Raw genomic sequence first — 27,149 nt, 5'->3', positions numbered from 1 at the left:
TAGGGCAGATTCCTCTATATGGGCTCTAAAAATAAAAAGAAAATGCCAAAGGTTTCTTTAAAACATGCATTTTGTGAGCGCTAGCCCTGGTGGGACCCCGCTTGCCTCACCTCACTTTGACAGCAGCCCCAGGGCTGCCATAAATCGCACAGAGCTATAATAACTGCATGGGGAACACGGTGTAGCCGTGGTGTTGTATAGATCAAACACCGCAGAAGTGGAAGCTGACTTTTTTCTCTGGCTCTGGACCTTTCTGAGGAATGCCTGATGATAAAGAGCTGGTGCTGCTCTATGTAAGTCACCTTTTAATGGGCCACATGGCACAATTTCCTTAGAGAAACTAGACAGATACGTCAGTAGACGACAAAACAGGACTTTACACCGTCCCCGAAATGCTGGAGGGAATGCGGGTAATCCCTTCGATAGCCCTTCCCCTCCTGCCCCACCTCTCCCTGCAGTGCTGGTGCCTCCCGTCAGTCCCCAGCAAGATGCAAATTGCCATGAACAGAGACGTCCCAGCAAAACACAATGACTGCTTTGTCCACCGCCGCTATTAAACAGGCTACGCTTTGGCGCAGGAGCTTGGGATTTGGTCTGGGTTTGTGTATCAGAGGCACTGACCCAGAATGGGAGTTCCCAGGCACAGCCCCAACTTGAATAAAACCAAATACCACTACTGAGAGCAACAGCACCAAACACTTCCTAAGAATGCACAATCTCCCCAGAACAAACAATTTCAGCCTGTTTAAAAATTTAAAGTTTTATGATTTGGATGGGGTTTTTGCAGTGATGCAGTTAGCATCTTATATAGACATATGAGTCCAAGGGCTACAAGTACAGCATTCAGCAGACTTATTTTCCCTGCATTATTCTTTTCAGCTACTTAGTGACTGGTGGGATTTGTCATATGCTATAGGCATATTTTTTGTTGTTTTTTGGATTTCACAGAGGTGTTACTATAGACCAGAAACAACAGCAGATCTTGGGAATATGATTTATTCCTAATCTTTCAGACTTTGAGAATGGGCAGCAGCATGACTGGTGAAGACCAGGGAAATTTTTGGCAATCCAGTCTTCTTTGGAAGACAATTAGATTTGGGTATTGCCTGTGACATAATTGCTGGTAACATTAGCCCAGTGTCATAGTATTATAGATTGGGGATAGACTGACAAGTTATTTTCCCTTGTCACAGCTATTGGCCATGCATGTGGGACACCACTGGGGAAGGAGCTGGGGCACAGAGTGAGGGAAACAGCTGCTCCTGGGTGCAGTGCAGTAGGGTCCATATATCTGAAAAAACACCTCAGAACCCAGAAAAATGGGCAAAAGTGGATATCAGGGCACTGCCTTGTGCTACGGGGGATTTTGGTTCAGTTTTTATGCCTTATTCTGTCCCCGGGAGGGCCAGAGCAGCCACCCCAGACCGGTTCTCCGCACATCTCACCTTTTTTCTGCCAGGAGGTCATATCGTGGTTTTCCAGCAGAGGGGGAGATAGGATCACTTGTTCCACCACTGAGCGGTTTGTTCTGTCTTGCATTATTGGCATTAATGAGGAATTTAAGAAAACGCAGTATTATTGATCCCCATATTCTAAAAGCTAACACTTTCTTTTACTGGCCAGGACGAAGTGTTGTTTAGGAGAGGCCAATGTAGGTATCCATGTGGCTCCTTCAGAAGTTTTAACATCAGTCCCATCAAAGTACTGTAGCAGTCAAGAAAATTAACTTAAAGGCCTTGCAATGTTTCAGATTTTTTATCTGTCCAAGCTACAATGTTGTCTCTGCAGTATGGCCCTGACCCCACAAACAGTTAAGTGCATACTTCTTTTTTAGCAGTATACCCCATACAATTGCTCTTGTGTTTCAGCCTGTTTACTCTGGTAGAAGGTATGTTATCAGACCGGTTCGGTATTCATTGACACCAAATGAGGACTGGCATGTCCAGCACTAGGACTGTCGGTGTCTTCTGGTCCTTAGGTGGACCTTTTCCACAGCTCTCTGCAGCCACTGGGTTCAGTAACTAGGACACGTGCCTGATGCACATAAATGACACAGAGCTTTGCTGGTCATTACAATGCACCATCTCACTGTGAGCACTCAGTGGCCAGAGAATTTAAGCTGGGGATGAAGAACAGCTGAACCTGAGGAAACAAGATGCACAACCAGTGCACAGAGGAAAAGCGTGTTGGTGTTTGCAGTGACTGGTCCCTGTGGCGTGGGACCATCACTATGACAGTGACCACTCCTGCCAGCACCTGCAGGCAGTGTTTGCTGTCACCCCACTGACATGGAGGGTGATGACCACTGTCTGGTACAGCCTGCAGCATCCTTTCCCTGCCCTGCAGTAATGCAGCACACACAGGCATGAGGCCTTCAAGGCTGCAGAAACATCATCTCGCACAGAGCATCTGCTCAGCAGCACAAACTATAGCGAACTCATTATGTCTCTTTTATCCTTTTTAATGGTTCTACTTGTGTCTTGTGTTTGCCATACAATAAAGCCATCTTCTAAATCTAAACCCTTCTCTTGAAGGTATCTGTGCTGGGATTTTGATTTCGAAGTTCAGAGATGAAGACCTTGATAACCAGCTTTGCTTCTTTGGCAAAACAGAAGTTATTTTACCAAGCTTCTGTGCAGAGAAAGCTCTCCAGCGCTTGCAGAGAGGATGAGCTAAGAAAGCCCATGTGTGCTGTGAAAGCATGTGTGAAATGGCAAAATTTCCAAGGGCAGAGCTCCAATTGCTAGGCACAATTTATTCATCTTGCCATATCTAACATCTCTATAACCTCTGTACATTGCAACAATCTCTATTTTTTTTTTTAAAAAAACACCCTACCCCTGAATGAAAAGCTGTCTGCTCTGCACTTTTCCCTGGGGAACCATAAGAGAACAAACAGCACATGGCAGGTGTCAGTCACATTGACAGCAAGCAGCTCAGATAGAACTTTGGGGTTATGATGTATCAAACAGAACAAAAAAGACCAGGACTCTGTCATTAGATGTTCATGGTCTTCAAGTCAGGAACAAAATTCAGATTTACAGTATTGCATGAATAACTACCAAAAATTATAAATAGAATATTGGCATAAAAAAGGATGATTCTTTTAAGTAACTGTATCCCCTGCAGAAAAAAACATATGAATATACTAAAAAATAAAAATCTACATATAAAGAAAGCACAAATGCAAATTGCTGGACAACAACAACATTATGTTAGCTCTTGTAATTTAACTTCACCCTGGAGCTAGGCTCGTGTAGACAGCAAAGTTACTGAATGTGCTGTTCAGGTGCTATTTAAAAGACCAATGCATTTTGCAGGCAGGAATTAATTCTCCTTGTTGGTCCAAAGACATCTGAAGTGGAGCCTTCTTGAAGTGGAACAAAATCCTGTAGTGCTATCAGAGAGGAAAAGTGAGTGCCCAAGTTTCTTTACACTGAGTTAATCTGCTCCTGGTTTTAGATACATAAGAGTTGTAAATTAGGAGTTATGTGTCTTCTAATTAGAGGGTGGCAGTGAAGGGTTCTTCAGTGCTGGGGAAAAGAGCTTTGCAACGGGAATAGTCCCAAAGTGACGATGCAAACTCCTACCCAGGCTTTGCTGCAGTGAGCTCGCTGCTCAGTGCAGCCCAATCACAGCCTGTATTTCCATGCTCTTGAAGAGCCCCAAGACTTCAGTTCACAGCTCATCATCCTGAAGGTTACTGCATCGCTATCGACAGCACGGCTAGCATTGCAAGCCAGAGGTTTAGAGAGTTAATTCAGGTTTAGAGGCAAGGATCCAACACACATTTTAGACAAGTTCAATTCATAATGTTATAAATGGAACCATAACTTTTATATCTACCACTTTTGGAACATAACACCTTTGAGAAAGGTTCTTTAATTTCACCTCTAATGTGGTGTGCCTTGCTTGTCGCTTAAATCTCTCTTGCATGCCTCCCCCCAAACGACCTCACCTATCAGTGCGAAATTGTTGTTATGCCTGATTGCACAAACCAGTCCAGACTTTCACCTGGGAGATATGCCACAAATAACTTTCATTATATATATGGTGTGTTTCTGATGCTGCTATCAGAAAAGAAAAGATATAATGCTTCAACTGTCTTGCTTAGATGCTGAGGACGCACTTGACTGTGCAAAGCAGCTGTTTATATCACAGGATGGCAGAAGTGTGGACTGAATGAAGACAGATTTGGCAGATGGCCAGGGAGGCTCCCACCATGGGAACAGTGGGGTCCATGCCCACCAAACTTCTATAAGCATTGCTAAAACCTTTTTATGTCGTTCTGTCTTAACAGCAACATGCAGAGAGGCTGTAATGTGTAATAGGGAGGTAACGATGGGGATCGCCTTAGGCCAGTTTCAGTCCCCTGCTTTTCTCCCAGGCAAAAGCAATTTAGGTTTAATAGTATATAAAAAAAATATTAAAACCCTTATTTGAGTTGTTCTTGTGTAGGTGAAGAAAGAAGAAGGACTTTCTGAACTCATTTGAAGTGCATTAGTAGGTAAGGGATTACATTAACATAGTCTCAAAGGTCACAAAAAGGGAGTTTTCATTTCGTTTCACTACAGAGTTTACCCATGTGCTAGATTTCTTCATGTTTAGCACAGACAAGCCCCAGGGTCATTCTGAACTGTAATTACATTAAAATAACATGGTAAGAGGTCCTTTTATTTTGATAATGTACAATACCATCTATTTAAATTAGCTTTGCAATTAATTTGGGAAATACACAAAGTGACACTTCTATCCCAGTCTTTTGTGGACAGAGGACAATTCACTGTCTGCTTAATAGCTATAATAGCCCAAGACCAGATTTTCCTACAATAATTACACCTTCTCTTGAATTTATTGAGGTTCAAGCTTCCAGTTTTCTGCTGGGAACACTTCATTTATGCATGAAGCGTCTCTTCCCACTTATGCAGGGTAAAAGCAGTGAGATACAGACACTTGTTCAAACAGAAGTCTCCATAGATCTCTTACTCTTTTTTTTAACTAATATCTAATGAAGTTATAGATTCCTTGTGCATTTTTGTGCCTGCCCAAGAGCCCTCAGGGGAATTTTGCAGACTATGTGCAAGCTTGAGGAAACAGGTATGGGGCAACTGCTATGGCATGACCAAATGTCTTTCCAATGGCCATTTTTTTCTTTCTTCCAACACATGGAAACTAAATATTCTCACCTTGTGCCTATTGTCTTAATAATAAATAACCCATGTATTCTTGCTTTGGATGGTATTGCTTGCTTATACTTGTGCACATCCACTACTTCTGTGTTAAGATCCAACCAGTGAAAAGCATTAGAGCCACCACTAACAGATGGGTTTGCACAGCATATGGGATAGGACACAGTTTCAGATTTAGGGGGTATCTTCCTCATCCCAAGTAACTTAGAAAACAAAGATTTAGATTCTCATGTTGCTGTGACTGTGGAGGGCCATCCAAAAGCCAGGTGATAACTCACATCAGCTTTGGAGATGGGACACTATCTTATGGGTATAGCAATGGGAAGAAGCTGAATTGACATTTCCTTGATGTATCTGGAGGGCACATGTTCCTCATAACAGAATTTTATAATAATCTTCAATTTGCTGTACTGGGAAGCTTTTCCCTGGCCAGTGACTGGATGCACCAAAATTGCAGCTAAGTCACTGTGGGAAATAAAATGAGTTTCCTCCTTCTTCAAATTAAAAGGGGGGTGCAGGCTGGACAAGAAACACTGCTGGAATAGGACTTGATTGACTTTAACATGGAAACAGTGGCACAGTTTAATAGCTTCCCTTGCCAGAAAAGTGGGAATTTGTTTCCAAAAGGGCAAAGGCCTCTGGGATGTGTCCTGATTCTTTGTGATCTGATCTGTGCTGTCATCAATGATTTACTGCAACATTTTGGAGTCTGGTGGGCTCCATGTTTCTTCTAGCTGTGCTCACCCCACAGTGTCCTGAAGCCTAAAGCTATTGTTTGTATCTAATCTATAGCAAATATTTACATATGGAAAAACAATGCAGTGGAGTCTGTGTCAGCTTTCTCCTCTGATTCTCTCTATATGCTCGCTGGCTTTAACAGCACTTCAGACCACGGCTACAGCATGCAGGGAGCTTGAGGCATTGCCTTCCCAGAGGTAAGTGTCTTCCCCCCCCCCCAAATATACATATAGAAATTACGGGCAAGTCAGTCAGCCCATCAATATTGTCCTGACGTGAGGCATGTGCACACTGTGTTCTCTGTAAATAGCTACCAGAAAAAAAAATATTGGCAGTTGTCTAAAGCCCAAGCCAGGCATCATAATTCCTTCTTATATGAACTGTTTGCACAATGGTTTTTCTTTTAGAGATGACTATTAAGCCTTCTTAAACTTCCTTACCAAAATTACCATGCTGGTTTTGGGCACTTGGAATGAATTCCCTATATAGGATGATTTGTAAGGGAATAATTTTCATATTCTTTTTTTGTTATAATTATTTTGCATTTGACAATGTGAAGTTAACAAGCGCATGTTTATAACCCAATTTTCAATCATACCTCTATTTTTTTTCCCTGAACAATATTATTAACCTATACAAATGTCATTTAGGCTTTGAAGGAAGGGAATAAACAAGTTGCCTTTTCCTAAAGCTATAGTGTCATGATAGGAAAATGGTTGGATTTTTTTTTCTACAGCTACTAATTTCAGGCTTTTTCTAAAGGCAAATATGATTTAGAAGGATCAAAAAAGGTATCAGTGATAATTGGAACATGGAGAGAAGGAGAAGGTGGAAAGGAAAAAAAATGCAGTAGTGATACACTTAATTATGAAGGCTTATTCCGATAATCCCTTTTGAAAATGAACAAAGATGAGATTTTTGATGTTTGATGAACTTATCAAACAAGGCATAATAATGAAGAGGTAAACGTAAAATCCAATCGAAGGTGAGCCAATTAAGTATTTTGTGAAGTGCTGAAGGATACAGCCCACAAATCCTCCTGTCAGAGTGAAAAGGCATCAATACATGCATGTCCTCCAGCTCCGTGTTTGTCTGCAGGCTCCTGTTGTTTTTCTGGAGACATGGTGGCTTTTTATCTCACACACTGATCTGCATCCACGGGCTCCCTTGCTGAGCTGTTGCAGCTTTCATTTAGTAGTCTCTCTTCTACAGCCTCTGATGAATCCCCAGTGTGCTCTGTGCCTTTGCTAATTATCAATATTTCTCTTTGGACTGCAGTCTTGTAAGTAAAACAGACTGCTCATTAGTTAATCACCAAAATAATAATAATAATGTTTTGGCTCAGAATAACCCCTCAAAATGCTTCGAAGGCTGTGGTAAACACAGAGTTGTATTAGGACAGCACAGATTGCTCCTCAAGACAAAGAAACACATTATACAAATAAAGATTGTAGCAGTAGGGACAGAAATAGAGATGGTAACGACTGGGCTGGGAGACAAGAGAAGTATTTTCTTCTGTTGTACAGTGATATTCAGTGTATGTGCAGAGAGTCTGATCCAAGGGCCATTGTGATACAGTACCGTTGCCATTTTCTGCTTTTATACTCTTCTGTTAGTTATTTTCCTCTTCTCAGAATTTATGTATTTCCTTTTAAAAATAGTCAACCAACAAATTCTCATAGTCAACACGGCTTTGTACCTTGCCTTCCCAGGACTGTTGGTGCAGCCATTCCCACCACTCCATAACGCCCATGGGAATCCGACCCTGATTTCATACTTGTTGGGAAAAATACTGACCATGAGTTCACAATGGTGTAAAAAAAGTGAAATCAATAGATTTCAGAACAGGCCCAATGTGATACACATCACTACTCCTGAAGTTTGTGATGTGCTTCTGAGAAGAAAGCCAAAAAGGAATCCTTTCCTTAAAACCTGTCTCTTCTTGACATTCCTTCTGTTTACTCAGTGTGTTTGGTCTTATATAGATGATGTACATATATTTTATTGCAATCTGCCTATTGAAAAGGGATAGGATCTCTTGGAAGAGCGGGAAACCCAGGACACATCCTGCATCTGCTGCCCCTGACCAATTCTGATGGTGAATACTTAGGGCACCTCGGGTAGTACAGCCCTCCCTGCTAAGGGATGCTTCCCATTTCCTACAAAAGAGGTTCCTGGTGGAAAAGTACACACAGAGATGATTTTGTCCCTGCTAGCCTCCGGCCCTCCTTAAAACACAACTTCAAAGACATTAGACCGCTATCTCTTCCCCTCCCTAGAAGGAGCAGCAGAGATGTTAATTCTCCAACTCCTGTCGACTGTCAGCTGAGCCAGTGGTCAGAATGGACTGATTGCTTTCCTTGCCAAGAGAAAAAAGTAAGACTCCACTGTAATGTATTCATTTATCTTCAGATGTGTCTGTGATGAGGATGTACACACATTAATTATATATATTATACATATTCATCATTCTGAAGCATCCAGTAAACTCATCCAAATATGATGGAGATGCTCCTCTACTAGAGAGGCTCTTACCCTGGCGTAAACTGGGAATAAATTTGTTTAAGGCAGCAGAACAGCAAAATGCAAAATCAAGGCAAATGGTAGAAGAATCAGGCCAGAATATTTGCCTGGGACTTTCTTCTTCTTCTATCTCAGATTTAATTAAGTATCCCCTGATTCTTAATGCAAATATTCCAATGAAAAGAAATTAAAAGCAGCCTTCATTCATCAGCTCGTGTTCTCAATTTTTTATATAATTTCACATATGTCTTCATAATTCAAGAATTTATTTTCAAATACCTGACATAATTTTGCTTTCTACTGAGTTTACATCCCTGCATTTGTTGTTCCTGTGTTTATGATTAGTAAATTATTTGGCTCTTCTCTCTTTCTTTTTTTTCTTCCTCGTTTAAAGAGCAGCAATTCTCATTAATAATCCATCAGAAATGTTGCAGGATCAGTGTTGTAATTAGTGTCTGTAGTCATCTGAGCCTGTTACATTCCAGGACAAAGCATGTGTAACTGGAAAAATTCCATATTGTTTCCAAGGTATAAAATAAGGAAGAGATTTTTAAAATCAATCATTCTAGCCCCCCCAAATTCACTTGTATGAACTTCAAGCAAATCTCCTGAGCTCCCACCTTTGTGCTGACTCTCCTTCTCCATTTATCATGTGCAAAGTCTGGGGACTGCACAGAAAAATAACAATATAGATAAAGGTGATAGTTTTAATTGCATTATAGCCTGTGGAAGTGGTGTCTCTGGGGGATACAAGTTAGGCGTTGGCAGTGGTTTTCTCTGTTGTGCGGTTCAGCACCGGTACCGGAGGCTGGTACAGCCAGCGGGGTTCACAGGGCAGCGATGCACTGGCCACCTCTGGGACGAGCAAGCTTGCCATGCCGAGACGATGTGTACTGGACCCCCCAGCTGCGGGAAGGACTTTCAGTGTGAGGAAACAGGTGAGTGAACTGCCTGCCAAGGAGGTTTCAGTCCTGGCTGGACAGACCTGGGATGATTTCAGTCCCCTGCCATGGGCAGAGCTTTGCCAAAGTGCATGCAGCCCAGCCAGCAGGATGGTGAACCAGTGCAAGAGAAAACAGGAAATTTCCCCATCTCTGTTTTTTTCCCCACTTTTGCTGAAATCCGTTCATGTTGTGCTTGGATTTCGATAGAAAAGAAGGCTGTGTGACATGGAAAAGGTTAATTTTTTGGTGGAGCAAAGAGAGTAGAAATATTCTGCTCCAACTGCTGTGCTGCATGCTCACATTCCCTTCCATAGGCACCACCACTCCCACAACACACCACTTTCTCCCCCTGTAAAAGGCATAGTTCAATCATGAATCCAACTAGCAATCTGTTGGGGTGATTTATTTATCTTTAGCCTTCCCCAGCTCTGAGGATTGGGATATAATATGGCTGTTCTCTGAAAGTTTGACTAGCCTTGACTGATTTTTGTTTTTACACAAATAACTCAAACTCGCATCTTGAGCATTTAATGAAAATGCTGTTGAAATTTAGAAACGTGCACCAGCTCTGTGACCAAGTCATTATCTGGAGCAGGTCATCATCGCTCTGTTGAGGCAAGTAGGATGATTCCTGCCACAAATATCATGTCAAGGCTTTCTCCTCACTCCCAGAAGTAAAAGCACTTTCAAGTTGCCGTTCCTGCAAGCATACTTGAGCTATAATTATTGCAATAAACTCCCCAAATACCTCCTACAATGGGAAGAGGAGTAACCGCACTTTGACCAGACAGAGCTGACTTCCTTAAGCCAAGAGGAGAAGCTATTGCTTCCTGTAACTCCCTTCCAAAAGCATGATTGTAGATAATAAGATCAGGCCAGTGAGGTGACCTTTACTTGATTCCCATCCCATGGGAGCCCAAGGGAGCAGCTGGCTTGGACTCCAAAGGAAAACCTCCTCCCAGGGAGCTGGGAAAAGCAAGTTCCCAATGGAAACGCTCACCACCCAGCATGACTTCTTGTGTCCCTGAGATATGGGTGGAAAGCAACACAATCAGTGCAAGCTGCCAAAAAGGTTTTCTGAAGGGCAGATAAGTGATTGCCTGTACCTGTGCACTTTAGGTCGCTGTATTAAACGGCATCTTGTGTGCAACGGAGAGCAAGACTGCAGAGATGGGTCTGATGAGGATAACTGTGAGGATGAAGATATTGAAAGCCCTTGTGAACATCTGTTTCCAGTCCCAGGGTCTGAAAAAGCAACCCAAGGGTGAGTAATTAATCAATAGCTGCTACTCTCACAACCAAAGCAGGATTAAGTTTTTTATATTGCTCTTCCTTAGTAATAGCAATGCTCCATTAATTGATAGTGTGCTGTACAAAACCCAAAAGAGAGCTACTGTCCCAACAAAACCCTAAAGAGAGCTACTGTCCCACCCAACCATGGGTAGCAATAAAGGAGGCAGAAGGGTTCATCCCAGCTTTTATTTCAAATTCTGTCTCAAATTTACTACCTGACCTTGGTCTGTCTCAGCTGCTCTATACTTATGAGTGTCCTTTGTGTACTCATGTAAAAATATATCCCAGTTCTCTGAGTCCAGTTAGCTTACAACTTTCTCCAGCTGATAAAAGCAATATATTAAAGGAAACAGTAGACTTTGGAGATGCAGCATCCTGGTGGGTTTCATCCTTAAGGAGAAGATTTAACTCCAGGATTTATACTTCAGAGCACAGATTCAAGGCAGAGAGCCTGAGCTCCACATGAATATGTGCAGGGTGAATACAACCTAGCCATTAAAAAGTTTTACTGTACTTAGTTTCAAATTTTGGTTAGGTAACACACGGAAAAGAGGAATCCAAAATGAGTTTAAAGGCAAATTGTCTGTTGTGACATTTTTGTTTTAAATCTTGTGCTTTAACCAAGATACTGCTTAGTTTCTCCTAGAGAACATGAGCTACAGTATGAGAATGTAGTCACCCATCAGATAACTTTCCCATCAGCTCGATCCAATGCTCTCTGGAGTCCATGAGAGAAATGCCTCTCTAGCCCAGGGCCTGGGAGAGTCCATCAAAAGCCATATATTAATTTTCATCAAGCACCCCATTTAATACTGCTTTCTGATGTGTCTCTCCTGCAGAATACACAAAAGCAATAGCATTTACTACCTTAGTCTTAAAGATGATTCCCTGTTGTGAGGAGCAATGCTGCTGTCTAGTTTGGATAATGCTTTCATTTCGGGCCATGGAATTACAAGGAATGTTAAGTAATGGGTGGGATTTCAGAGGGCAGCAGCTGTGATGGCTGGAGAGCAGGAAGAAAGAGGCATAGGAAATAACAAGTGAGAGACTTGGCAAAGCAGACTGCAAGTATAGGGAGGGTGCTAACTCCCCTGAGAAATGGGACCATTATTACAAGGAAGAAGATTAAATAAAGATAGAAAACAATTGCAGGGAATGCCAGAAAACACTTTGTGACAGTGAGATGCATTAGGCTGAAGAGACTCATGGGGGACCTGGAGGAATTCCATACCTACTTACCAGGATGGACTGGACAATTTAACTGATTTCTTCCATCTCTAGCATATGAGTCCAAACCAATGTCTTGGAAATAAAATGGCTGTTTGTCTCCTCTTAGCTCTGGGAAGGAGATAGCAAGGAGAATAGACCCAAACCTTACATTTTAGGTGCTATCCAAATTCAAAGTTAGAGACAGATAGAAAATGTCTAGTGTCAGTAGAACAGAGACAGTGACAGACTGATGGGGAAATAAAACAAGAGCTATGGATAACTTTCTGAATGCTATTTCTTTCCAAGATACAATATCCTAACACGGAAGGAGACCCAGTACGTATATGATCGTAAATTTTTTGGAGGCCACTGTGACTATGTCTACAATGGAGAGTGGCGGGAGCTGAAGTACGACACTGCATGTGAACGTCTGTACTACAGAGATGATGAGAAGTATTTCCGCAAACCTTACAACTTTCACGTATACCAATTCCTAGTAAGTACTTTGGGTGGTCAAATTTAGCAATGTTTTCCCAGCTAAAAGCCAAACTTCCTATAAAGATATTATGTACATTTTATGATTCACTGTAGGTTGTCTTTCAAGGTACCTTTTTCCAGCTGTCCCCAAGACAACAGGCAATTGATGATATAAATGCTGTTTTATGGCACATCAAGGAACCAACATGCTTTATCACCCAGGCATCCCCACTGCTTACTCTGGCCTAGTCAGAACCAAGAGAAATGTGTTTTCCTCTAAATTCTGCTATTAATGAGCTGCAGAACTTGTGCAAGCCACTTGCCTCTCTAGGGATGAACTTAGCCATATGTAAAAAGGGAAGAATGCTACCGGTTCAGTCTTTGGAAGCATTTTAAGTCTATGGCATGGTTACAAGGGACATAAATCCAAATTCTGAGGCAAAGATCCTGAAAGCCATCACCATGTATCATAATGCTTATACTCTGGGGGGGTCACATCTGACTTTGGAGACTGAACTAGAGCAGGGATTCAACCTGGGTCTCCCACCTTGTAAGTGGGTGCCTTGGCCACACTGTTAAACATTTATCATGCTTTTTGACATGAATGAATGAAAACACATTATTCCAGGGGAATATTACAGCCACAGGCTCAATGCAAATGGCTTTCATGTCCTCCCAGCAAGCAGACTCCCCTGTGCCCTTTAGTCCCCAGTTTGAACCCAGAGCCACCACACGGGACACATTTTCTTCTCCCATTTATCTGCTGCTAGCAGTAGAAGGACATCTGCACCATGGTCAGGCACTGAGGGATGCTTGAGCATGCCCCATATGCATCTTGACTTAGGAGCTTCTACCCATCAGGGTCTAGGAAGTCACTGACAACCATGTGAGATGTTTTTTTTTCAGTGTTGGTAATTTAGCCAGCTTTTTCTAGAGACGGCAAATGGCGCAGCCCAGATTCAGCAAGGCTGCTCAATTCCACATGCCAGCAAAGTAGAGCTGTCAAGGAAAAGGTCACTTCTCCAAAACATCAGCAAAACAATGTTTGTTTTCTAGCGTTGCCATCGCAAGTGGCTGGCTCACCACTGTTGAATTTTTTCCTAAATAAATTCATCCAAGAAGTAGGCTGGAGAGAAAAAAATCACTCCAAATTGTTAGGATTTGGCAGAGCTGTAAGGAACCGGAAGGAAGGGCTTATAATGGGAAGAGTCAAGCTAGCTTAACAGGCACCATTACCAGCTTTGCCTGTAATGGTACTGCTTTGAGTGGCTAAACACAAGCCTTTCCCCTGACTGGAGATGGATGACGCAAAATAAATGGCTTTATCTGCATTTCTCACACATTTCCAAATGAAATGGCACGTGACTAAATTCTTTATTCCACATTCACTGAAGTCAGTGTCGGTGCTGTCAGGAGCATCATGGGCTTCAACAGAGGCACCATCAGCTCCTTAAAGAAATAGAGATTAAAAGGAAGGGAAGTACCTGAAAAATTAATGTCTGCTCCTTTCACTTTAGGCTCATGCTGATTCTGGATTAACTTTTGAGCTTTATGAGGATGCAAAGGATCTGCTTAATGCCCTTAAAAGTGATAAATCTGGATCAATAGGCTTCACCTTTGGAATTGGGCCTGCAAAATTACCTATCATGGTTAACTTGGGCCTCACTTTATCAGGTGGCATAGGATCCCTGAAGAATTTCACGCAATACGCTGCAAAGGTAAAAAAAAAATAGATCAATGATACATATGCTCCAATCATGTCATCTGTGCATCGCATGGTCTGGCTGTAACTTATGTCAGTTTATTCTCTCAATTGTATTTTTTAACACATACTAATTGTACCTTAATTTGTTCATGTAACTGCAAATGTATGATCGTTAGTAATCCTTTTTGTTGTTCTTATTACATTTTAGCAAACAGGAAGTGGGAATAAAATGGAATTATGAAGTACCACAACACATGTCATCTCATCCCATCCTGTTTCATGGCTACATTAAGCACATAAATAAAAAAATGCTTAAAATGATGATGAGGCAGGAGGAAATATCAAGATGTTGATCAAAACAGTTGTCCTCAGGGAATGATCTCTGGTAGCAAATGTATCTTGTTCAAATTAATACAAGCTGCCTTACAATGGGGAAATATGCTACTTTTTACAGGAGGTTAAAATACCGTGCTGAAAAAAAGAGTAGCCGATAATAGGGTGTATTTCTCACAGTGAGTTTACATCATGGACTAGCTGTGATGACCCCTTTCCGATCTAATAACACGAATGCTGGTATTTCCAACATTTACTGTGCCCCGTCACCACTTGTCTCGTGGCTGCTGACAGAAAACAATAAAAAAAAGAATTACTTTGATGGTGTTCTGAGTTGAAATGCCCTTAAAAGCTGTTGGAAATTGGCACCATTATAGTATTTACTGTGCCCTTGTCTAGACTCACACAATGTCTGCAGCTAAATGATGATCAGTTATTGGAGGAATCATTTAAAGGGCTGTTCTGGTTGCACTGGAGCCTTGTCCAGAGCAATGGCCAATCTAGAAGAGGAGTCGTGGATCTGGTGGTACATCCAGAAAATCCTCCCTGTCAGCACCTTACTGGCTAGGGTATTCCCCCACTGCTGGGCTGGGCTGGGCCTGCCATGAGCCCTTGTCCTGCATCACTGGTTAAGGCTGTGAAAAAAGCAAAAGGGAATAAAGAACATGGAAATGAAGGCAGAAAAAAGAAATTGCAGAAATGGAGGGTGGAGGGGAATCATGTGGAGCCCAATTCTGATCATATTCTCACATCAATAAAAAAACCCCATAGCACCCAAACCCATGGCTCTACCCTCCACCTGATATAACCACACGAGAAAGAGACACTCCCTGGAAAAGGATTACCACTGATTTCATTTAAACCAGGGCTGATTTTCATGCCTTTAACACCCACTGACAGTCACAGATTCAGGCTTTCCTCTGCAAACCTGAGGACTAGAAATGACTTTTTTTTAACTGATTGTTGAGTGGCATCTTCTCTTTTCTTCACCTGCAGAAGGTTGGATTCATTAGAGGTGTGACAAAGGTACAGACAGCTCGTTTCAAGATGAGGAGGGACAACATCGTTTTGGATGAAGATGTGCTGCTCTCCCTGCAGGAACTTCCAGACACCTACAACTATGGCATGTATGCCAAATTCATCAACGACTATGGCACCCATTTCATGACATCCGGCACTATGGGAGGTGTCTTTGAGTACATCGCCGTCATTAACAAGGAAGAAATGAGAAGAAAAGGTTAGAAAACTATAAGATATTCCCTGTTCACAACTTTCTGCTCTAAACCAAGCATTTCCAACCTGGAGACCATGGGGTGGGTCCAGTCCACTGGAGTCATTCATTTGGCTCTGGCTGCTCCCCACAATCATCATGTCCCAGTGTCACTTGCTAGACTTCTCCAAACTTCTCCTATTTCTTGTAGTCTTTGTTCTGGCCATTCTCATGAATGCTCAAGGACTGCAAACTCATCCAGAGTAAAGAAAGATAGCCCACTCATGTTTTAGTCTCCTAATAGTGAGAGTTCCAATTTGCTGTAAATAGAAATAACACATTGCACTTGGCAATACCTCTGCCACTTTACTCTGGTTAGTGTCATATCTGAAGACTAGCAGACCTCTGTTAGCTCCAGTTCTCATTAAAGTAGAGTGTATGAGGCTAGAGACCCATACCTCTAAATCTCAGTTACATAAAATATCCACTGCAAATGTCTAGATTGCAAGAATAGTCTTTACTGGCAAGCCAAAGCATAACATTTTTCTTAACCAAAAACAAAAGATGCAGAACAATAATATGGTACTTTAGTACACTAACTGGATTGTCAACTTTTGCAAAGGTGTCGACAATGCAATAGATCCCACTTCCCCTAGGCACCATCACTCCGCTCTGAGGGTAACGCTGCCTTGGTAACTCCAGGCTGGACATTTAGGTAAAAGAAAATTGTGATCTTGGACAACAGGTGCAAATTCCTGCAGTTGGTGCAAATTGCTGTAATTCCATTAATTTCCATGGTTCTGCCCCAAATTCTGCCTCCAGTCTGAAATAGCTTGGTACCATCAGCACTAGGATAGCTATGCACTCCATATTGGGTGTTAACCATGCCAATTTTTCTACAAGAAATTACCAGTTGAGAGAATTTTCATCAAGTTCCTGAACTACTAATGTTTGGAAACATGATGCCTCTTCAAATCATTTATTCACTTTGAAGAGTGAGTGATATTGAAGTGAACAAGATCTTGGCAAGTAAGTCTTCAGAAAGCAGACTGCCAATTCCAGAGGAAGAATGAATCAAGAGCATATGGAGGGAGGCTATTATTTTGCTTTATCTTGTGCTTGCTGTGTATATAAGGAGGAGATTTACTGCTATGAGATGCCCTATTTTAGGAAAGAAGGATGTTGAAGTTCAGCAGAAGACAAAAATGTGCCCCAGTAGAGATGTAATTTTCTTTCTAATGTAGCACACTTCTGTAATTTTCATCTAACCCAGACTCTGCTAGAAAGTCCACATTTACCAAGTCAGCAGTGCTCTACGTCACACGATGTAGACCCAGAAGGACCCACCTGCAGTGGCTGATATGCCACTGTCTAAAAGCATTTAGTAAAAAAACCCTGATTTTTCTAATGGCAATCACAGCCATGTTTGAAGGCTGTGTTTGCAAGAGGATTATCTGCCTCCCCTGAGGAATGGTCAGGATCAGGATATAAGCACTCAAGCCTTAAAAATAGAGCTTCAAAAGATGAATCTGAAGCTCTGCAGATGCCTGAAGATGTACTGCTGAGTCCCCACAGGGCTCAGCAGCAAGACACCTGCTTTAGATCAACCACTGCATCCTGTGAGCTCACCTAGCCCATCAGGCTATCTGTTAAATGCTCTGGAAGAGAAAACACTCCTTTTTTATAGACCAGTGACTAAAGCACATGCCCAGGAAAAAGACACCTAGACTGAGTCCTCCTTATTTAGATGAGAGACAGCTTGGGCGGTTGCTAGGTATAGGCATGAGCTTGACTTTAAGCATCTAGGAAACCTGAACTTTGAAAATGAAGTCACCTTTTGGGTTTAGATACCTAAGGATAGACCACAACTCACCGGTGCAGAGCTTAGGACTGCAGTTTTGCTGCCAGACTGCATTTGCTGCATTTCTAGCTTTCAGGCTGCAAGGGCTTGTATGGATGTGGTCATGAGTGAAATAAATACATGTGTCAGAACAAGGTCCCTTGTTGCTCTGCTATCAATATTTTTCATTACTTGTTTTTAAAATAGATTGTTATGGTTCTATTATTTAGCAGAAAACAGCATAATGTGTTCACACATTACAAGAACATTTATGGGAGAAACATTATGCACAGAGTAAATTAGAAAGAGTCTTCATATATTCTGATTAATTCAAAATGCAGCAGTAAATCTTATCACTCGAGCACATTTAACTATCACAAATTATATCATATAAAAAAAACCTATCAGGACTCCCCCCTCAAGAGCCAATATTTTCTGTGACCACCCTTTTGCAATGATAACCACTTTTCATTTATCAAGACCCGATCTTGCTGCAACCAATAGTGAATTGTATTGACAGATCCTCGCTGAACATAATTACTCAACGGGAACCATCGTGAATCAATTAATCAGGGTGTTCCTCAAGTTTAATTTTATGGCACTCCAGCACCAAGATAAGCAATCACTCATGTTGCTTTGGGTGAATGAACTGTACCCACTGTGTTTACAACTGTTGAACAGTTTAGTACAAGTAATTGAGTGCTACACATTTAATCTTTCTCAAGGGCCCAGTTTTGCAATGGGATGTAACTCCCCTTGAAGTCTTGAGCATGCTTCAGCACTCACTAGTTTGAATCCAGGACTTGTAGCCCCTTTCTTGGGATGCTGAGCACCTGTGCCAGTTGGGACCCACCAAGCCAACAAGCAGATACATGCCCTGCATGGCTCCAGCGAGTCTTTCCTGCAGGGTGTGCAGAAGGGAACAAACCCAGAGTTATGGGAGTTTCACCAGTATTTGAAACACAAGCAAGACAAGACACTGCTCCCCAGTGCTGGGGTGAGGCAGTTCAGCAGGCAATGCTCTGGGTTGGGGCTCAGCTGGAGGTTCAATCTTCAGACCATTAAGCCACAATGCACAAATCCCTCTGACCTCTGTGCCTCCCTTTCAATACCAGGGTATTGATTGCTGGGCTGCTTTGTAAAACACTTTAAGGTCCTCTGACAAAAAGAGCAATATAAAAGTTACCTATTACTTACAATACCTGTATTTATTGAAATCAATGGATTTTTTCACTATTACAGAAGATGGCCTTATATTTGCAGTACACTGAAGTGTGTACATAAAACCAGGCTGTATGAAATATGCACATTGCTTACCTTGGTGAAACCACCTCATTAGTTCCCTTCGCCCCTCAGCAGCCACTTCATGGGTCTCCAGTTACATATTTTCATGATGTATGTGGCAGTGCTTGTAACAGCAGCCCAGCAGCAGGCAGGAAGGCTTTGACAGCTCTCAGCAGACAGACCTTTTGCAAGTTGCTACTTAAGGTGCTACTTAAGCCACTGATACTTGGGTCAGACCCTCAGTTGAGGAAAATTAGCAAGGATCTATTGATTTCAGCTGGTGATTCCAGCTTTACCCTAGTTATGAGTTAGTCTGTAAAAAAAAAAAAAAGTTTTATTTTTAAATAAATAGACCAAACAAGAAAATACATCCCTGAAGCCTTGTGTTAAAATTTTTACTTTCTTCTAATACTTTCTAAGGAAGCAATTTTACAGTAAGGACATTTCTCTTTTCATCTATTATGTGATAAGCCCAGTATACCCCAATAAAATATTGGCTTTTTCCACTGCAAGACTAAAGGTTGTCCTCTGCCCAGAATAGCTCTTGACTTTGAAAAACAAGCCATGCAAATAACTGAATATTTTCTTCATTGAAAGAAAAAAAACAAGTAGGAAAATGAACATCCTTCCACTCAGAATGAGTCACTGATTTAACTGGTTTCCTTTCTGTTTTGCAGATATCAGTGCCCAAGAGATAAATGTCTGTATTGGCTTGTCAGTTGGCCTTTCATTCACCAAGAGTAAACTGCTTTTCGAACCATCTGTGTCAGCCTCTGACTGTATACATAAAGGATTGCTGAAAACTGGTATGGTAGCAGGGCAGATGTCTGTTAAGGCACCTTGCGTCACTTCTTTTGGTCCCTTGGGCATGGGGATTCAAGTAGGGTCACACAAGGGTACAAAGAAGGGAGCGCTGGTACCATCCCCAGCCATGGCTCAGGTCCAGTTGTGGGACCAAAGCAACTTTGGGTCCAAGTCTCCAGGAGTACTGATTGCTCTTGAAAGAGCAGGAATTAAGGTAGCGCTATCTAGATTAGAAACACATGTAAATAGAGGCAGTGGGGTAGCTGGAAGGCTGCAGTCCCTATAGCCATGACAGACTGGGCATGGATGACAAGGGCAACATGGCAACTATTAAAGAAGTCAAAACTGACTATAAAAAGTACTCAAAGAGGCTAGGAAGCCCCAGATTTGTGAATCACTTAACCAGCTATAGACAATGTGACCTACTGCTCATGTGCTAACTAAAAACAAAGGCTGGAGGTGTGCAGACTCTTCAGGTCTTACCTGCTTAGAGCATTCGTGATGCTCAACTCATCACCCACTGCCTTGTGATAACGTGGCAGGGCTGGCCCTGCAAGCGGGGCATGCTGAGCTTCCATCAATTTCAGAAGGCAGCATCAGTGCTACTCACTGATAGCCCCTTGCACAACTGATCTCACCTCCATTAAGCAGTTTCTAGTGTATGTGTGGAAACAGTAACTAAATAATATGGGTGTAATTCAACTTTTCAGATCCTGAAAGCCACAGTGCAGTTGTGGAAGATATTATTCCCCGGATTAGAGGTGGAGATACCAGTTACAGCGGAGGGCTCTTAAACAGCTGGGATGCCAATATGTATCGTCGCTGGGGAAGGTCATTAAAATATAATCCTGCTGTTATTGATTTTGAGGTAAGGCTTTTCTGCAGTTGAAGAAACTCTGCTGCTATAAGGAATGAAAGTGTAGTCAAGCAGATCATTTCGTATTTTTATTGTGATCCCATCACAGAACAAGATTAAATGTAATGGGCCACTGATCTGGTAACCTCTTATTCATTTCACAATGGGGAGTACATCTCCCACTGACCGCATCCACAGGGAGACAGACAAGGAGCTTAATGCTGGATTAGTGCCGAGTTAAGTTTTTGATGTGTCCCCAAACAGCTTCCCAATGAATGGTTCTCTGTGGTTGCATTCATCCCTGTTATTGTCCCTGATGCTGTCCAACCTCCTGTATAAGAACGGGACTCACAGGGGGCTGGGGAAGGAGTCTTGCCCCCCCAGCAAAGGCTCTGCATAGACCCCCCCTGTTTTTCACCTGCCTCAGAGCTGCAGTGGCTATGTCTAACCTCTGCAGACTATGGTGGGTATTGCTATGGGTGCTTCCAGGATTTTTTAGAGCAGAGGGCTCCTGGCTGCTTTGTCAGCGGGGTCCTGTCTCCATGCTCCACAAAGAGGGTCTGTGGCCATAAAAATCAGCCAAGTTCTCCTCCTCCATTTTAATAGATGCCTCATACAATGGAAAGATCACTGAAACATCTTACAGGGTTCCAGAGACAGGGAGGAGATGGGTGCAAGCAGAGGGGGTAGAAAGGAAGAGAGAATCCAGGGTCAGAGATCACAGAGGCCTGAGGAGGTGGGCGCACTCCTCAGCTGCTGTCAGGAGTACCACATCTACCCTGAGATGCTATGATTGCTGGTCTGCTCCAGGAGCGCAGCTGTGGGCCATGGAGGAAGGACCTTGGTCATGGCAGGGACACACTGCCACTTCCATCCCTCTCATCTTCATTTGAAAGCACATCTGCTCCTGGCTATGACAGAGAGTGGGAGAAGGGAAGGTGGAATCAGACACTATCTGCATTATTAGCAGGGCAAGAAGGAATCTGCAAACCTTCCCAGGCAGCACCCTGGCAGCAGAAAGTCCTGATAAAGTAGAAGCGCTTTCAGTTCCAGCTGAATGGATGCTGCAGGTTATTCACCTTTCTGCCCAAGTTCCCATCAATTCTGGGAAAAATCTATTGCAATTTTGCAATAAACCATGCGCTGACCTCTCTGTTTGTTGGCTGTTCCAGAGCTCAGCAGTCACTGTGCAACCAGAGCTGCCGATAAGTGCTCATGTCCACTTCAGCAGCTCTTATCTGCAGCTCCCTCTCGTTTGTTAAACAGGCTTGTGCAAATTTGTCGAAGAGCTCTTCCCAAAGCCCAGATGATCCCCCCCACGAATCGCTCTCACTGTGCCTTGTGCAATGACATGATGCCCAGCTCTTCTCTGGGACTGGTTTCCACTGATTCCCAGCCAGGACATGCAGCATTTGCACAGAGGCATGGATGGACAAATATAAATATGTGTCCTCAGACCAGCCTTGGGCTTTTAGCTTTAATGTTCTGTTGAATTTTTGTTACTGGTGAAAACAGAATGGCTGAGATTTTTCAAGGAACCTTTTTCTACATACAGTTTAATACCTAAAACACTCCTATGAGCCACTCGGAGCATTTCAGGAGGTTGAATGTTACCACCAATGCATAAGCCTGCAGCCCTTCAGCTCATCCAACCATTTTTATAAAACAGGTTAAATGGAGAAGGTGAGTTATAATTAGTTGCCCACACTGGGCTATTTTTGCTGAGTGGTACATAGGAATTGGATTTTGCTACTGGAAATACTATGAGCATGTTATATTCTTAAAGCTGTAGATGGCACAATATTATTTTGCTGCATCAAAGGGCAAAATATAGGTAGGTAAAATTCTTCACGCTCAGCATTTACCAGATGGTTCACAATCTGGTTGCCAAAACATTTTGGTTCAAAAAGGCAAAAGTATGGAGGCATCTCTGAGATTGTGACAGCACTAAGAAATCACTCAACAAATGCCCTTACTGGGTGTTTTAATTTATCATTTGAATCCAGACTGAAACCCCAACACATGTCCAGAAAAGCCAATCCCACACAAATCTCTAAGATGAGGAGGGTTTTGGAAGGGTGGTTTCTCACCGGAGCCCATCAGTCGTGGTAACATATTTGCATGATGTACATGGAGCTGTCAAGGAAGACAAATTAGTTTTTTCTGAGCCCTGAGTCTATCCAGCAATGTCACAGCTCTCTGACTGTGGCATGGTAGCATCTCAGTTGACGTCCAGCTGAAATTGTCTCCATGCTATTCATCTCCACCTATGCAGCTGCAGCCCATCCATGAAATTCTCCGCAGAAGCAACCTTGGTGACATGGAAACCAAATGGCAAAACCTGAAACGGGCTTTGGACGATTACTTGTTGGAGTTCAATGCCTGCCGCTGTGAACCATGCCTCAACAACGGTGAACCCATTTTGGTAGGAGATGCATGTTCCTGCCAGTGTCAACCAGGTTATGAAGGCCCTGCCTGTGAGAAGACTAAGCTCCGAGGTAAGACCCTGGTGTGCACCCGTAGCAGGGGAGGGAGAAAGGCAGCAAAGGGACAGGGTTTTCCCCTTCATGTGGTTAACTAACAGCTGTTTGCATCCATGCATCAATCAAGCCTTCACTTCTGTTTTGCTTTTGTTGCTATGCTATCCTAAGCAGCCCTGCAAGAGACTTAAATTAACAGCTCAGGTGATTATTATAAATAAATTAGTGGAAATGAGGATATGTTTAATAGCTGGAGACTTACTTACTGACGTGTTGCAAAAAGCTGAGCTGGGGTGCAACAGCAGCACACAGGCAAAGCCCAGCTGCACGTATTGCCAGCTAAGGGACAGGCTCTTCCTGCTTGTGGTGCTCTATGGATGCAGCTCGTTACTGTAAATGAGACCATTATCTGGTCCTCACTGACTGGCATGTCACATCCTCAGGATGGTTGTTCTCTGCAGCGCTTGCGACATCCCCCTACAAGGAGGGGGATTGTACATCCTGCTGCAAGGGTGAGAGTACAAACCCCAACAGGCAGGGAGGGAAGGGAGGCTGAAAGGGTCAGGCTAAGCAACTGGGAAGTGGTGCTCAAGCAATGTGCCGCCAAAAATGCTGTTTTTGTAAGAAATTGCCATATTGCCAGATTTTGCCCCTACCCCATAGGGAAACATTTTAACTAGAGGGAAGTATCTATTTTGGGGGAGGAAAATATGTGGCTTTCTAAAGTGACAAGCTTTTATTTATGTTTTCTTTATTACTTCTATACTATCCTAAAAAATTAAATGGGTGGCAAAAAAAGCCAACCTTGGAACATGCTCTTTTATTTTTGTCCTGATTCGTGATGACAAAAATATCCAAATCTCAACACTTGAAGCTGGCAGAAAAATCCATCTTCAGAGCAGTTCCACCAGGCAGAGCTTCAGGCCTTCAACCATGTGCTCATGACTATGGTCTCACCATTGGAAAAGCAAAGCTGTGATGAGATAAGGAGTAAGAGCAGAGCTGGGTAGATGGTTTATGAAGCTGAGCTCAAAAGCGTTCCTTCAGTAACTCAAAAGTGGTCTGCTTAAAAATAATCTCAGGTTCTTTGAGTTGTCTCCAAAGCCAAAGAATCTACCTTTAGATGAGGAGCATGGAAAGCTCACGACCTGCCCCCAAAGCAGCCCACCAAACTGGCCAGTCCCTGTGCTCCCTGCTTTTAGCAATAGCGGGTACACACACACTTCCAGCTCATGGGAAATTAAGCAAATTTTTAGTTTCAAAACTCATTTAAGACCAAACCCAGTTTTTTTAAAGAACAATATTCCAGCAGATGGGAAACCCAGCTTTCCAGCCAGCACTAAGTAAGAGCACACACATCCGTTTGTGCTGTCTGGATTAATGAAGTGCCCAAGCCAGGCATGAAGGCCAGTTGAGTAAATAAAAAATTACAGTAAATGACAGCCATCAAGCATTCCCATCATTCAGGAGCGCCACCATAATCCATAGTATTGAACGCTCCTGACAACTCAGCCTGTTCTGCAGTGAAAAAGCCTTGAAATGACCCATCTCCAAAGGGATGGGCAGACTTTTCAAAACACCTCCACGATGTTAGGAAACTTTTGTCCCTCTGCCTTGGTCGGAGGTGAGAAGGGAAAGGAAAGCCAAACCGCAGCCTTTCAAACGAGCAGAGGAGAAAAAGAAACAGCTATTGGTGTCTGAAGAAGGTGATGCTACTTCATCTTCCCTGGCTTCACAGTGCCTTGATCTCAACAGCTGTCTGTGTGCTGGGCACAGCTGGGATGGACCAGGGAGTCCCACTCGCAGCAAACATTACGGCCGGAGCCGAAATCACAAAATGGTGGTGGCATTCAGCTCAATCTTCCTCCCCTGCTCCCACCCCAAGTATGCCTCTGCAGTCAGGCCATATGCAGCACTTCAGACCTGAATACCTTCCTCGCCCCCCCCCCCCCCCCCCCCCCGCCTTTTTTTTAATGCATTTACAGGCAGCAAGACGAACGGGCGCTGGAGCTGCTGGTCACAATGGGCTCCCTGCCAGTCGGGCACAATGCAGCGCAGCCGGCAGTGCAACAACCCAGCCCCGCAGGGTGGTGGGGAGCCCTGCACAGGGAGGCACCTGCAGAGCAAAGCCTGCTGAAAGCCCACAGGATGGCATTGCTCCCCACAGGTACTTGGTTGAGAGTGGTTTGGAGTCTGTGCTGGGCTATAAATACTCTGGGCATAATCCTGCAACAGAATTACACTTGGGAGAAATAATTGTCAAGTATTGCATTTCTATATGTACGGATACATGCTGGATTCGCTGTATAAAACCAGACCAATTGCTCCAGTTGATTGCCTGGCTGCCCCCTCGCCCTCACACCACAAGATGTGATGGGAGCCCCACCAGTTCACAGCGGCACTGTGATACAGGAGATGGCGGAGGATCCACATGGGTGGCTTTGCTGCTGGGTGACTGAGGGGCTGTAACACATCACGAAATAAAATTACTAAAAGTGTTTACATAAATATGCTTGACTTCCAGAAATTTTAATATTTGCCTTTAGAAAACACGTTAAAAGCTCATGATCCTCGCATTTTTATGCAGTTGGTACTGACATATGTACTATGAAACTTTTATAAGTTGGCACTGTCAGATTTTTAAGTCCAGCATATTGGCCAGGGCTGCATTTGCAGCAAAGCCATGTGCTGCTCTGTATGGGAGGAGGCTTAAGCCTGAAGATTCCAAAGCATCGTTGCAAAATGTGAACCCAAACTGACAAAGAATCTTAAATAAATAAATAAAGTAATAAATAGAGATGCTCAAACACAACCTTTCGGCAGAGGATGTTCACACGCAAGCGGAGGCTACTCCTCTTTAGGATCAGTGATGAATTGACTATTAGCACACAGGCATTTTATCTCCCAGGCACCCAGAGCCGGAGAAGATGCTAACAGGCTGCTTGATTTAAGGGGCTTTTCTGAATGTAAGACGTAAATCTCAGCACAAGAATACACACAGTATTGAACTGCGTCCAGAGACCATAGCAAGAGCCTGCAGCTCCCTCTTCTTAATGAACTGCCACAAAAACCTGGGGTGGACGGAAGGTGAATGGCACTTCATTTTACTATGCTTTTTGTTACAAGGAAAGAGGAAAAAAAAAAAAGCCCTGAGAAGGAATCAGGCATTATGAAAAGCAACAACAGCAACAAAACCTCAAAGCACAAAGGAGCACTTCTATATACATTTGAATGGAAAGAGGGAGTAGAAAGGAACCATGGTTTAGTGAAAGAAATTGCTCAGCCATAGCTCTGATTCTTGGAAATGCTTGTTTTTCAACAGCACAGTCAGTGGTGATTTAGAGTCTGACACTTAGCTGATGTAAATCAGTGCCGCTCCTTTGCCGCAGCTGATTTATACTACCTGAAGTTCTGGCCCCATATTTTCTTTTGTGTGCATGTTTGCCAAAGGACAATTTTTTCACCAATTCTCTTTTGCTTGAAAATGAAACTATAGGCTGTTTTTGTATATGAAGACAACAAACCATATTCTCTCGAACACTGAGATGTAATTGTTCTGTGAAAAAATCCCCATGATGAGTGGTAAAGCTGCGGCCTTTTTGCCAACTTTGTTTTTCCGGGTAAAGGTGATACTTACCCAGAGATTAATTTGCTCCCAAAGGCTTGAATCGGATGTCTTCTACATTGGGAAAATGCAGCAGCATGAAGTACCCATATATCACTATGATTTAGACATCCCAGAGGAATATGAAATGTAGAATCAAAACAAGTTTTCCCATCAATGGTTTTATCAATACTGTTTGACGTTGGGCTGGCAAGCTATGTAGAAACAGGAGACAGTGCTCTTACACCAAGGACTTGTTTGGCTCATAGGCGATTCTTACCTTTACACCGACTGTTCAGGACTCAGGAAAATGCCTGAAAGTAAATCAGTATAAAGTCACCTTAGTTAGAAAGCCAGGTATGCTTCTTTTGTGACCAGAGGGAAGAAATTAATGAACAGAAAGATCGGATGCCTTGGAGGCTGGGGAGGGACAGGGCCTGCAGGAAGGCAACCTGCATCCTCAGCTTTTAGAGCCATTTCTAGAAGGATAGATCACAGGCTGGAGAACTACACAAAAAAGAATAAATCCAAGTGATTAAAGAAACCACATCTGAAATACCGCCATGAAGCACATATAAATAAGAGCAAAAGCTGGGATTTGCCTGCAGTTGTTCATTCTCCACTTTGAACACTGCGGTGTTGAAGTATAGAGACGAAAGC

The 27,149-nt window shown here is 42.9% G+C and overlaps 1 protein-coding gene across 2 annotated transcripts; it reads left to right on the top strand.

Moving 5' to 3' along the window:
- The first annotated feature begins 6,005 nt into the window (after positions 1 to 6,005).
- C8A (complement C8 alpha chain) lies at positions 6,006 to 25,022 on the top strand. Of its 2 annotated transcripts, none has more exons than XM_075711266.1 (11): positions 6,006 to 6,124; positions 8,207 to 8,303; positions 9,244 to 9,388; positions 10,514 to 10,658; positions 12,203 to 12,392; positions 13,891 to 14,091; positions 15,408 to 15,648; positions 19,423 to 19,551; positions 20,260 to 20,417; positions 22,681 to 22,903; positions 24,871 to 25,022. In XM_075711266.1, exons 1-11 carry the CDS (start codon positions 6,006 to 6,008, stop codon positions 25,020 to 25,022), a joined length of 1,800 nt encoding a protein of 599 aa, XP_075567381.1. The 2 variants fall into 2 exon arrangements, with proteins under 2 accessions (XP_075567381.1, XP_075567380.1); XM_075711265.1 differs by having other exon boundaries at positions 20,248 to 20,417.
- The last annotated feature ends 2,127 nt before the right edge of the window (positions 25,023 to 27,149 follow it).

Source organism: Pelecanus crispus, chromosome 5 (genome assembly GCF_030463565.1).
Source record: "Pelecanus crispus isolate bPelCri1 chromosome 5, bPelCri1.pri, whole genome shotgun sequence".
Classification (NCBI taxonomy): domain Eukaryota; kingdom Metazoa; phylum Chordata; class Aves; order Pelecaniformes; family Pelecanidae; genus Pelecanus; species Pelecanus crispus.
The sequence above is the reverse complement of the archived record's forward strand: the minus strand, read 5'-3'. Positions and strand labels throughout refer to the sequence as shown.